We start from the raw sequence: 14801 nt of genomic DNA on the forward strand, positions 1-14801 counted from the left end.
CTTTAATCATCTCATATATCCTGCATTCCTCCCTTATTGGGATGCATCTCCAAAATTCACAGGCGGTGCCTGCAATTTATTTTTCGATGCATCTCAGACGGAGTTTATAAAATGTCAGGGAACCAGAACCTGGGTGACAAACTGAGACTGTTCCCAGTGGGTGCTGAGATCTGTCATTGGACCAAGCTGGGGAATTTTTAGGATTCAAGATCTTTTGGATTTTGTTGGAGTCAGGGAGGAGGAGGAAAAAAAGAAAGCATGTAAGGCGCTGAAAATGAAGAACAGGGACTCGAGGAAATGCTATTTGAGTTGTGCTGATTAGGAGGTTTTTATTGTGTGCAGGAATGTATTATGGAAATTGGAGTCTGTAGACGCTGACAATAGGTCGGGACTGTCATTGAATTAAAGTAGCTTTAAGGAAAATAACACATTTCTACTTCTATATTGCTCTTTCATGTTGTTAATTTCTCAACTGCCTTGTTCTAGCCTCAACTATGATTCAGGGCACACAACCTGTCAGGACACATGAAACTCAGAGTCGAAATTCTGTCTGCTTTCAGGGCGTTAGTCAGTTTCCGACTTCATCAGTTATAGCCAAGTCTGTTTGGAGCCATTATCCATCTGTGTCAGTGTCTGTCTCTCCCTCATAGTAACTAGAGAGAAGTATTCTTCTCCTTTCTTTCACACGACTATTTTTGGATTCACTTGGACTTTCCTGCCCTCGCAGTGAGACCTCAGAATGATCCATTCAGGGAAGATTCTTCTTTTTGACAGCTTCCTCCCAGATTAAGGTGACACTCTTGTGATTGAAGATAGTGTTTCCCAAAGACACTGTTTACATCTTTTCTGGATTTTGAAGTTATACTTGAATCAGGCCAAACCTCGAACTCATGCTTGTGCAAATACAGAAACCACACTTATTCTCTTATCCTTTATGAATCTAAAGGACACTTTCAGAACATAAGCAGACATTTGGTGCCCTTCAGAAGAACAGTTTTCATTTTGGGCACTTATTAAGGTTTATTGGTGCAACCTTCAAGCAGCTATACGGTAATTCTAGACACAGTATTTCTTGAACAATAATGTCTGTCACCAGTTTAAAAAAACGTTTTTCCCGCTTCATTTAAACTTTGTAAACTAATTAACCCCCCCCCACACACACACACACACACTTCATAACAAAACATGTTTTTGAACAGATGGACCATGACTTCTTTCTAATCTGCCCGCTTGTCTTGACATTGACGAGACACAATCATGAGCTACTCAAACACATGAACTGACTGGTGATTTACGGTGAAGTTTGTTGGAGCAAATGGAAGCAAAAGGCGGAAAAGGTTAATTAAATGGACAGAAGACAATGTGACATTGATGTGTAATTGATGCTGCTGCAGTGCAGCAAGATGGTCAGCTGTGATACGAGTCAGTGATCTAGTGCTGCCAGATAGTGGACACAGTGACAGTGAAGCATGATAGACTTCAGACTAGACTGAAATCTGACAATAAACTTACTATTTAAATTGCAAGCTAATTTAGATGCTTAATTCTAGATTTCTTGACAAACATTAGCGTACTACTACATGATTTGAATTAGCTGTATTTGTCCAGATACAGTTGAACTTACTACTATTTAATTGCTACAAACTTACAAGGTGTGGTTTTTCAATTTTGATCAAGAACTGTCAGATAAAACGATAAAGAAGCAAGACTGTAAATCTTAGATTAATTAACATTAAAGGCATTATATGAATGTGTTCCGGCTGTTGGCCCATTTTGATCGGTTCCAGAACTTTTCTGTCAATCCAAATAGAAAAAAAGTGGACCACTTTTCAGTCCCTTCACTGTTTAAAATTCTCTTTAGTCTAAAGAAGCATGAGATGGAGATTTTTTTTTAAAGCAAGAGTCACTGCTTGATGAAAGCCCTTGCTGAATAGATATCCCATCACTGTCACCCTCATTCCTTCCAGGGACTCCACATAATTGGGCTGTTTTTCAAGTAATTGCTGCCGTCCTTTCATCTTCAGCTGATAAATCAGCTTTTCCCTGTCCTCCACCTGTTCTTTTTTCCTGTTTTGTCCTCATGATACAAACTTTTATATAAAACTGCTTTTTTTTTTAACTCGGTACACATCTCAGGGGACACAATCCACTGACTCCATTAATCCAGTCCAAGCTCCTTTTCTTTCCTCACACCAGTCACTCAGGTGATTGAAAAGAACACCTTTCCTGACTTCAACTTCACAATCAGGTCCATTACACTGCCGGTTCCTTTTTCTGCCCGTCATGCTTCAGGTTTTCACTCGCTGCCTCCTTCACTCCCAAATCCCTGATCCTGCAGAATGGCCCTTCTTCTGTTGATATAAAGGTTTGGGAGTGCATTGTGTTAATGGTGAGATGTGGGCATGTGGTGATCATTTTAACCAGGCCTCAGATGTATTTGCCATTCAGCAAGACAGAAAACTGAGCTTTGTGGGGGATGTTCTTCAGTAAGGTGATTATTTTCTTGATCCAAGTACTTGCATTTCAGTTTTGGATATCCAAAATAGGTTCTGAGTAACTGAGACTCAACTGGCTTAAAATGGCCTTATGATCTGGAGTATTACAATTATATTTTGCGTCATTATGTAGTCTGATAAAGTATTTGTTTAGTATGATGCCTCCATTGATTAGTAGGTAGTGACTTACTTATAAGAGCCTTAAAAATCTTGACTCGGCAGCAGTCGCCATGCTGGATATCCCGTCTCAGCCTAACTTTCAGACAACCAAACAGGGACAGGCAGAGAGCTGGAGCTCAGGCGGGTTTTAAGCCTTCTGACTAAGGATGTAGAGATTAATGACAAGGCAGTTAAAAATTGAATCAGAGGTGTCAATGTTCGGATCAGTACTCTGAGAGATGAATCGTAGTAATATCGTGAGTGTCAGCAGACGTTATTGTGGCAGTCAAAGAATTTTGGCTTCCCCAAACCAGAAAATAAAAGAGTTGAGAAGATGACACCGAAACTGTGTGCAAATATTGCAACAAGACTGAGAACTTCACAAGTAGCACAACCAACAAGATGCAGCATTTAATCGCTCAATCACCTGCACATTCTCTTCAAATAAATCGTGAGAGAATTGTATCGTCAACTCAGTATTGTGAATCGTATCGTGATTTGAGTGAATCATTACATCCCTACTCCTGACAAACGGTTACATTGCGCCTACCTGTCAATCATGTCAGCTACCCGTTTAACTATGGATAAAACATACCTATCATCAAATCGATTTGGATGTGTTATGAAGAAATTCCCCTTCTGTGACCTTGAGGACTAATCAGACCAAATTCGGTTCTATTACAGGCTATCAACATGTTAATTTCTGCTGTAGGAATGGTCCTCTTTGAATGTGGTATGCACTTCCTGGTGTATACACGGACTTAAGTGGACCCTAGCCGAACTGCAGAATTTGTATTTTTCAACAGTGCAGGTTGTGGCGTGCCAATCAATTTGCATCTCGCCCGTGAAAGATGACATGATGCTTATTTCATTGATCCCAAAAAGCCCAAAACAGTGAACCAGCAGATCTTCATATATTTGGGCTTATTTGGATTTTATTTTTGGATTCATTTCTATGACTTGACATTGACTCATGGGACATATTTACTTATCTGCTCGCTCATTGGCAGTGCATCACTTTGTCACCATTGCTGTTGTTTTGTCTTTGTTAAAGATCAAACGGCCCTCATTCTAACTCACATTGACGGATCTGTATTAGTGGATGTTTTCATGATGCAAGTTTGGAATCTGGTCCAGAATTTGTTAAAACTTTCTGAAAGCATATTTGATTAATCTGTCACACATATATGCAAACGGGGTCCTATCGCTTCAGATGCGTTTCAGTGACATTATTGGCCCCAGGGAACCCTGAAGCCTCCATCCCTGTCATTTTCTCTGCCTCTCTATCATCCCCACCGCCATCTCTCATCTCTCCTGTGCTGCTGACAGTCATAGAATTTCACACCGAGAGGATTTGTGATGCTGATACCCGCTGGTTCTGTGCCTGTCAAGTAACTTACTGTATCGCTCTCTCTTCCTTTTTCCCTCCCTGTCTCGCTCTCTCTCCTCTCCACCTCCGACATGCCAAAACAAGTTTCAAGGCATTACAGCCAAGAAGCTTTCTGAGTGATGTGCTTGTGTGGTTTCATGGCTCATCTTGAGCTGAGCTTTGACTCTGCTCATTTTCCTTTCACCCATTGTCTGGGCAGAGATGCATGCTGGGCACATATGTTGTAGAAGTACAGAAGGAGATCACAGTTGCATGCACAAGTATATTATGCATTGAAGTCTGATTACGTATTTATGTGCCTTTTACCCCAAGCTGTATGATAGCTGCCTTTATCCATCTTGAAAACACAGTATCCATTCAGACAGTTACATAGTCACATGTGTTAATAGATGCAGACACGTGGCGCTGGCATTTTATCTCAGGTAGCACACACTCCAGCTCCCAGCCGCCCAGCAAGTGCGTTGGCTAAGTGGAAAAGCCCTGTTTGCTTTTCTTTTGGAAAGACGCCAGGGGTCGAACAGCATGGGCCCTGTCAATTACTCTCCAGTTGCTCTGGACCTCTCTTTGCAAAACCATTGCCCATATACAGCCCCTTTGTTTCGTGAAAAGACTGTGATTTCTCCCAAGTGCCCACAAATGGAACATTTGAATGACCACCTCAAGAGGACAGCAATAATTTGCTTTTACACTCAAATAGCAGAGAGGTTAATTATGCTTGATAGCACCAAGAGCACAGTGACAGGACCCCGTCAAGCTATCTCAGACGTACATCATCTGTGTTATACAGTTTTTGGTATCACCTTTCAGTTGGCTACAATGTAACTTTAGCTTTTTTTGACTTAATGGTATGACCAAATAACAACATTAGACTTACAATTAGATATGAGATATGAACACCCAGGGCTGCCACTCAAAGTAAAGATGTCAGTCATCAGTAAATCAGTCATGAAGACCTCTGTAGTCCTACTCATATTTTCTCAGCCACATCTTTGTACTTGAGTTTTTGTTTTTTTTTGTCCAGTGCAGTGTTGTAACAACAGCATGGTGGGCTGTGAACCACTTTCAAAAAGTTGTCATCATGGGAGGATTGTTACCAGCTTCTAAATTAGATGTCTCGTTATTTCCTAAACAAATGGGCCAATAAAAGTGACCCGCTAAAAGCACTGAAGAAAGCAGTTTTATTTTACAATATGATGCACTTAGGTATAGGTCTTCAAGGCCCAGGGGCTGTAAGCCACTATTTAACTGAATATCTGACTCCTTCATTTTGTTAAAAGATAAAGTGGAAGACATCTGTCATTTGAAACAGCAAGAGTTCAATCAGTCGGGACATTTAATGCACAGCTGAATGCAAGTCTTATTAAAAATGTTTGGTATTGGCAAGATATGATCTAGTTAATGGAAAAATCCAGCGCTTACACTGTTTCCTTTACATACATGAAGTATATAATCAGCTGTACATTAATGTCCTCCTGCCTTTTTAATTGAAACAGTTTACTGTTAAACAGAGGTAAAAGATTGAAGGCAGAGCTTCAGTAAATCCCAGAAGAACTGCATTTAGAAACACTGTAATGAGTTGCCAGTAACTTGCTTAGCTATGCATCCACTAATCTTCAGTAATTGTCTAGACAGCTGATGCAGACAGTACCAATACACCTGTTTGCATACACGATGCATTACATAGTTAATAATTGTTTTAATAAAGGTAATGATAATACAAAATATTATTATTTATCTTATTTATGTGCATCAGCTCCCTAAGAAATAGGAAGACAATCTGCCAGATGGTGGCGCTGTACATAAAGACCCTAACACACCAAGCAGACAGCAAAGACCCAGGCCTGTGGCCTCACTTCTCCTCATGTTGACTTTTGTCTTGGCCAGAAAGTTGCACTAGATCACACCGCAAAGTCAGCTGAAAACCAACCACCTCGTACGTTCAGCACTTGAGAGGAAATAACAACATTCCAACAGACGACGGTAGTCCGTTGTTATGATATGAGATTTTCACACCGCTGTCGCGCACCACTCATATAATACGTACTTAATAATATCTGATAAAATGTTGAAAATAGCACTAGAGTTGTCAGTCCTTGGGGTTTTAGTGGAAAAAGAAAAGAGGAGGAGAAGGTGACAAAAAAGCTTTTCATTGATATGAGCGACTTTCAATCTGTAATAAAAATAAATGTAGGATTTAAAAAATGCAGGATTTAAAAAATCATGTTTTTTTAAGTTCATGTTTTAAATTTGTAGGTAATGATAATATTGTTTTTCTCTCTTTAAATGTAAAAAATACTGTAAACAGTTTTTTGGTTACAACTCAAAGAAAGTGGGTTGTTCTTTTGATCAGTGGATGGAAAATAATAGACGGAAAAGAAGAAAAGTTTGGTAGACTTGAAAATGAAACAACCTCACATAACTTGTCACATTGAGTTTCAATCAAATCTGTGGAAGGATGGACAAAAGGTGGATCATTGAGTGAGTAACTGTTGCGATGCTAAAGGCTTTGTGCTGATGAAAACTAGTGTCTGATTGGTCTTCCTCTGTTTTTGAACTGAATCAAACCGTCTGAAAGTGCGTAAAACCTGCTTGTTACTGTTGGGATATAAAAAGGGCTGAAACTCGCTTATTACCGTACCAAACCACCAAAACTGGGCCTATATTTGTCTCCCTAGCTTATGTATTTTTCTAGTTCTATATCTCACAAGATTGCTCAGTCATACAAATTTGTCTCTTTCCTTTCACAGTTCACTTCTCTGTCTCCCACAAAGGGGTCTGAACAAATCGTCAAAAGCGGCAGACAGGCTTTTTGTTGGGAGTGACAGTGACTTCAGGCTACATGCCTCTGTGCTGATGATGTTTTAATGTCACCCCATTGCCAGTCGCCCCTCTTTGCTCCACTTGTGGGGAGGAAGGATATTTACCCCTGCGAGAATCGATTAGTGCTTTGTTGACAGTCACTGTGGAGTATAACCTCTCATTAGGTCCGACATATGCTGTGCCTGGCACTGCTGCAGATGCAAGCTGTTTTCTCAATGACATCTTCCAGCTCTCCTGTGGTGTTGAGAGGAGCAACATCTCATAACATTGCCTCAACGTTAAGTTCTATGCAAAGGGAGTTGCACATATGGTGGTCTTGAAATAGTAAAACAAAAAAAGGGAAGTTTTCGAAAGCAAAGTGAGGTCATTGTCAGAGTTAAATATTTAAGTGTGAGAAAAAAAGTGTCTACATAGCTAGGGGTGTAAACAAATGCAGAATTCATAAATTCCTCTTTTCATAGAATTCCTTTAATAAGTTATGCCTTCTGCTAAAGAAAACTAAACAAAACACAGTTTGACTTGCTTTTTGTCCCGTTCGAAAACAAAACATTACAGTGTGCACAAGTACATTCCTGATATGAAGTACACCTCCTACAACGACACAAAAAAAATTACTCGCATCAGATACAGTGTGATGGATACAGTGTTATGGATACAGTGAAAGTGTGAGAGGGATGCTGCAGCAGATCCTTTCTTTCTTGAAAATATTCCCATTTAAAAGTTGCCTGTATGCACAAAGACTTAAAGCAAGTGACTGTACATGCCACTAAGATTGTAATAATATATATATATATATATATATATATATATATATATATATATATATATAATGTTTGATGCACTGTAGGTTTGACACAAAGTTGGGTGGGCATGATATAATCTAAATAGTCAAGCACTGGCAGTACCTCATACTTATACTTTTTAGTACTTCTGTTTTTTTTTTTTTACCTTAAAAAAATCATTTTGGAGACAGACTTTGCTGTTTTCTGCATCTGTTCTGCTCTCGTAGCGGTTGTTAGCCGTGATAGTGGCACAAACTCTGGTTCAACAAATTCCATCAGCTTTTGGAAGTGATCGCCCTCCACAAAACTTAAAAGGGAGCGTATCCAGTAGAGGTGTGAAAAAAATAAATCGATTGATCTTTTCAAAGATTTAACATCGAACTTAACATAATATAACTTCCGAAAACAATAATAAACAGTCGCTCCCTGCTACGTGCTAATGCTAGCTATGGAACATAAAGTATACTCATTCTTTAAATCCATAGAGCCATGATTCCTGAGAATCCTATCGTGAGATACCCAAAAGCCCCGATTCCACACAACAGTCCGTTACGGATCCGTACGGTTTGGTACGTTTGGTCCGGTAAAGCCTGATCCCGTGCTTTATTTGGTAGGCGGCATGGAAGCCAGATGCCAATAGCCGCGTCAGCTACGTAATAGCATCACATGATAGCAGCTAATGGCTAACTAATAAATTCAACAAAGGAGAAAAACGTGACACAAACAAAAAGATGGGAGACAACCAGCTGTTCATCTACTTTGTCACTGATATGTGGATCTTTATTACAAAACTCAATCAAGCTTTGTTTCAGTGAAGGCTGTGTGTGGTGAGGACAAATAAACAGACGTAAACAATCGGTATTTAAACACGGCAGGGTTTTGTTCGCTGCTGTCACACAGGAAATGACGATTGACGTTGACCCAATCAATGGACTACAGTATTCATCTCCACCTATTATGGTCGGCTCAATATTCTTAGCACCCAAATGGAAGAGTCCCAAAAAGTAGGAAGGTACGAATCGGTTATTTGGGAATCTTTCCCGGGCTAAAGATTCCCAGCCCTAGTATCCAGTCACCATTTTAGTTATTATCTTAAGGTTTGGGGCATATTATATTGTTTGCAAATTTTTAAGTTTGACTTATTTCTTTCGGCAGAAACCTTTAATGCATGGTAATCCATAACCCCCCACCCCACACACACAAACACACACACACACATAGACAGGGATGGTTCTTTTGTATGGGATCAATAGCAAGAACAGAAAATGGCAGAAACACAACCAATAAAGGTTAGAAGATAATTATGCCCTCTATCTTTCCTGCCACTTGCATTACTGCACAGTCGAGGCAGTTTATTTACTATGGCAACGGAAGCAGACAATTTAGTTGGCCCCAGTTGAAGTGCCATTACTCTTTGGCCCTGCTCTGAATGTAAAGCAGGACCTGAACAGCACAGGTCAGCTAAGGTTTCTCTCTTGCAGTCAATGCTGTAGAAAGAGCATAAAACATATTGTACCATTGCAGGAAAACTATTGATGGGCGGTTTTATATAACAACCTCTCCAATAATAGTACGTTTCACTTGATCTGACAGCTGTACATGAACCAGCCTTGAAGAAGAATTAAGGTCCAACCGGATACATTTTGACTTCACAGGATGAGCTCATCAGAATCTTCAAATATATGAGATCATGAATTCAAATAACAAAACAGTGTTTGACCTGACTTCTGCTTTCCTTCAGTCATGGCTTTTTTTCTGGAGCCCTGCAAATGTGAATTGTTGCAAATCCAGTAGGGGAGCTGTTTACTCCTTTGTGAAACAAATCCTTTACTTATTTATTTCTTTTCTTTTTTTTTTTTTTGCCTGAGATTGGAACAGATTCAATTTGGAGGTGCATCAAAGCATTGAAGCAGATGAAAAAGGAATTATACCTTTGAATTGGAAATCCGTCATAAACAATGTCCACGTTTGGATCGCTCTGAGAATGGGGACTACGTCTTTGACCACAATGCGAGCAATCAAAGGGGGAGGGAACTTGGGGAAACATGATAGAAAATATGGAAACCCCCCCCACCCACCCCCACCCCCTTCAATCTTGTTTTCACAGATTGGGATAGGTTCAGGAGAAGTTCATTCAAAAAGGAGGCTTTGATTTTGGAGAGAAGGTTGGAAGGAAATAAATAAATAAAATGAAAGTAAACTTTTTAAGTCTGTGAATACAAGATGACATGCAGCTTGGGATGAGGGGTATCTTTGCTTTATTAGCTCTTTCTGTGCTCTCTGCTGCTGAAACATCTGTCTGAAGTCCCGATGATCCTTACCTGACATTAATTGCACTGCCTTTATTGACATTTTTAATCATTAATTTAATTACCATTTCACACACTCACTCTAAAACTCTCCATTAAAAGCGCAGAGTTATTAAATGTCCTCCCAAATAAAACACTTCTGTGTTCAGTAATCAAGTTAGTATTACCTCCTTGTCATCGAAACAAAACCATGTACACCATTTTTTAATGTTGAATCAACACCACTGTCAGCTCAGCATACACAAGTTTGTTTTGCTTTTTTGTTAACGTCCATGTCAGAATGGAAACGTCCGGTGTATCTGTGGAAAAGGGATAAACACAAATACTTAAATCAAACAATGGCGAGACCAATGGCTTTTTTTCTGCCTCCCACCTTTTTCCATTTGCATCCAGGAGTGTCTGTATTTGGAAAACTAGCAATTTAAACACACGGTATGAAGATAAAAGACTGTTGTAGCTGAAACAGGAAGGCCCCAGAGGTTTTGAATTTGAATATTCAGCTATGTGGTGGAGGGTAGCAGGGTCTATAGAGGAGCAGGCTCTGCTACAGTGGGCAAGGAGAAATTGTCTCAGTATATTTTAAGGTAGCTCATGTCTACTTATTCTATTTTTTTTCTCCTGACACTGTCATGTTCCTCTTTATGGTTTTGAAAAATTACAGGCTTTATGGAGCACAGGGACCGATGGATCACAGTGAATTTGTGGGTCTCTTTATCATATTCAGCCCTTTGTGCATGTAAATCAGTGCGGCTCTGCTGTACAGTAGGTATAGCTATTATTCCCCAGTTGAATGGCAGATCAGAGCCTGTAAACAATTGCACCTACCTGGCACCGACTACAAACAAGCTCCCAAAAGCGCCTCTGTCCTCCTCTGAAGTTGAGTAAAAATAGTGAGGTCAAACCCCCCCATAATCCTGAAGAGTGGTCTCACCAAGGAGAAATTTCCCCCTCTGGAATAAAAGAGTTTTGCTATCTCATCTTTCAAGTGATTTTTTTTTTCTCAAGCTTAAACGTTTGACCCGTGGTTTAAAAAAGCTATGGAGACTGATGAAGTGTCAAATTCAAGAGTATTTCCCTAAAGTGAATTTCAAAATCTTGTTTATTGACCGTTTTAACTGTACATGACATATATATTATCTTTGTACTGTGTATCATATGTTGAAACTCCTTTTGATTGAAGAAGCACATGAATATGGAGAGTGAGTCAGCCACTATGGGAAATGTACCGTATATATTACCCAAAGATGCTAACATCATATTGATTCCTTTGTTCACAGGCATTGGTTTCTCTTTTATCAGTTTCCTGTGAAGCTAAACTGCTATATAGTTTCAACTGGGTCCTCATTTGACTAAATACCATATACCTAAGTCAGTTCTTTGTTTGGGTCAGAACAGTAACTAACAAAGAAGGAATTTCTTCCGTAAAGGCAGGAGGAAGCTTTGTGTCAGGTTCGCTTATTTTGATCTTCTCAGGGGTTTTGGGAGTTTTCTACGGTTTAATTTGGTAAACCAAGCACCTGACAAAATCATGCACATGTTGTTTGTCTAAAACTACAAAAAAAATATCTTTATAAGAACATGACAGTGAAATGTTCAGGAATCAATGTACAAGGTTAAATGTCCTGATCTGTACTAATAAAAAGATGTTCTGGTCTTCTGACCACTCAAAGCACTACTTGTCACAAACTGTAAGTGGCTGAATATGCTATGTAGAGTACCCATCAAAATGAACAAACCCCATTTATAAACATTCACCTGCCAAGGGCTTTACCACTGAGCAATTTGGGATTCAGGGTCTTGTCCAAAGACCCTTCAACATTTGGACTGCGGTGGCTGCAATCCAACGGCCAACTTTCCAATTGAAAGACGACCGATTGTTCCACTTACCCACTGACCCATAGCTTTCCAAATGCCCAATGTTATGAGGGATGTTTATGTGCAGTTTGAATACAGTATAGCCATTTGTAAACTACATTGTAATATACATTTGTAAAAAGGAGTTTTGGGGACAAATCATACCCAGTTGTTTTTGTTTCCGACACCCTGGAGGTTAAAGTTCACAGATGGGCAACTGAATCATGAGGCAATCTCACTGTTACCCCCACGATTAATTTATTACAACATAGTTGAATTATACTTAAAATGATTTAATGATCAGCATCTAAGTGCTGCGAAACCTGCAGCCATTACCGGAATTTGGTTTCCCCACTTGGGTCCTGATAATGAGTGGATGTTGATGCTGTAGGACAATCACTGGAAGTGTCCATTACATGACTTTGCTCTTCCATGTGACTGTAACAAAAGCCAGAGTAAAAACAAACTGAGCCCAAATTATTATGCAATAATGTTGAAATCCAAATCTTAAAAATCCAAATTAAGAGAACTTAGGTCTTATTTAAATTTTAAATCACAGATATTGGCTAAAGATAAAATCCAAGCTGCATTCTGAGCCGTGTTGATAATGTCTTTCTTCATGTGTTTTATTCTTCTTTAGGTCCTCTACTTCCATACCTCTCTGCGGTTGCCCAGCACAGTTGTGGTTCTGGAGCTGGTGTCCCTGTTGCCCAGACCAGACGGCTCCCAGCAGGCCTTGGGGCGAGGCTTCACTTTCCTGGAGCTTTTTATCAACAGGCCAGAGGCTCAGCCTGCTGATGGCGACAGAAGGTGATTAGCATTCTTAATTACACCAGCCTTTCATTAATGAGGTTTTTTTGGTTGAAGGACATGTATTGCTGTGGTGACGGAGTCGCTGCTAACGTATCAACCAGGGACTTCCAGGTTGTTTGGCAAATGGACACATGTTAAGCCCTTGCTGTGTAATGTTACACAGCTGTACTAATGTAACTTTTTTTTTTGCATGCTTGCAGAACTACTACTTTGTGTAAGCTGTTTTGGATTTGCTCCTCTGTAGCAGTCAGGATTAAGAGAGGATGTTCAGGGAGCTATTTTGGTTAAATGACACTAGTTTCAGAAAACAGGCCCAGTTTTTATGAGCAGTGCACCAACAGCACTTCTGTCATTTATTTATTCCGTCATCAGTTCAGGATGGTGTCAATCTATCTCCCAGGTTGAATCTACACCATGGATCACCAAGAAACCTCCTCCATCCTCTGCTGAAGGACGCAGTAGATTGTAAGTACATTTTTGACTCATTATATTTTAGAAGTATTTCTGTAGGAACTTTAGTATTTTTACCTGGATATACTCAACAGGAAGTGAAAGTCCTTTATATAAGTGCCACCCTGCAACAGCACCATGAAGAAGTTCCACCCTTTGATTGATTACACTTTTGCACTCATGCATTGCTTTCATAACGGCATACATTACTATCTCCCTCCCATGACACATCTGTGACTTCGATGGTGGATTAGAGGCAGAGCAACTTCGCCCCACCATCTCTGCCTCCTTCCATTACACATGGCAGGCGAGGCGTAAACATCCCACCTTGAACTGGCAATGTGTATGAGCCATAAGAGGACAACTGTACCAACTGGGGTTTCGAAGTGACGTTACCTTTATTCACCATATGTTGCTAAACATGACAACACAGTCTACAGTAACAGATGCCTTGCACTCAGCTCTGTTCTTTGTCATGTTATAGCAAGCTAAGCTGTCCAGAATATCATACCAGTGATTCACTAACACCTCATAGAGTCTGAAGGGATTAAGTCTTCAGGTGTAATCTTTTGGGACTGTAATCCTTATAGAAGGGCATCTGCTGTGTCATTTTAGCTTGCAAGAGAATGAAGCTGCATACTTGCAAAGTTAAAAGAGAGAGTGTCTGTGTGCTTGGTATACCAAGGTTTAATAAAATAACAGCTTTTGTGAAAAAAATAAAATAAAATAAAATCAATACTTGGTGTGGAAACTCAAAAGGATATAGCCCTACCAAGTGCATTGGATGCTAAGAGAATGGAAAACATAAGAAGTATTCAATGAGATGTGAGGAAGAAGACAGAAGATGGGGAAATACATTTAGAGTCATACATTCAATTGAAATCAAAAAAATGTTATTTGTCCCTGGGGAGCAATTCAAACAATACTCATACTCAATCCATTGAGTGTGGGGTTCCAGACAACAGGCAGTACATGGATTTACAGTGTGAAATGACACAAAGATGAATTCTTTATCAAGTCATTCTTACACAGGTACCAGCACAATGTTTGGTCAGTCTATCACATGAGCTTTGTAAAGTGAGCTTGTTTTTGTTGTTGTTGTAGTTGTTTTGTTTTGTTTTCGATGTCTTTAAGAAGTATGTTTAAAGCTCTCAGAAGGGTTTCCTTTACCCTCTTTACCTGACCAGTGCATGGACAGGAGGCAGTGACTGAATATCTTCTTTAAGTTTGAATAAATCCATGTAAATCTCATTGCTTTATGATTCTTCTGCCTTATGGTTTGACTTGTTTTCAGAAGCTGTCACAACTGCTTAATAGATTTCCTTTGAATATTAGACTAGACCCATTGAAGCATTCATGAACAAATGTTCTTGAATAATTTATTATGCTGCTGAAACTCAGGCTTGGTCTAGATATGTCCAAGCTTGGCCTAAAAAAATAAGGCAGCTATGAATTACAAAACGGCGTAGTGCCTCACAGTATGAATAACACTGTGCCCAGTGAGAGCCAGAGTTCCTGTCTTGGCTATCATGTCACATGAATATTAGAAAACCTTCCCCTCAAACAGACTTTTATGCTTGCTGAATTATTAACCACATGCCTGTTGTTTAGCGGAACGTTGCTATTTTGTTTCATGGCCCATAGTGCTGCCACTCCTGCTGATGCTCTTTCATGGTCAGAACTCTTTTTTTCTTTACATCACTTTTACTCTTATCCACTGTGACAGGGA

The 14801-nt window shown here is 39.7% G+C and overlaps 1 protein-coding gene across 1 annotated transcript in view; it reads left to right on the top strand.

Annotated features, from left to right (window-relative positions):
- Nucleotides 1-14801, top strand: part of nphp4 (nephronophthisis 4) — a 180980-nt gene that overhangs the window by 11419 nt on the left and 154760 nt on the right. The window contains 2 exon segments of the mRNA XM_079360057.1: nt 12450-12619; nt 13023-13087. Coding sequence (XP_079216183.1) covers nt 12450-12619; nt 13023-13087 — 235 coding nt within the window.

This window comes from Symphodus melops (genome assembly GCF_947650265.1).
Source record: "Symphodus melops genome assembly, chromosome: 13".
Lineage (NCBI taxonomy): Eukaryota > Metazoa > Chordata > Actinopteri > Labriformes > Labridae > Symphodus > Symphodus melops.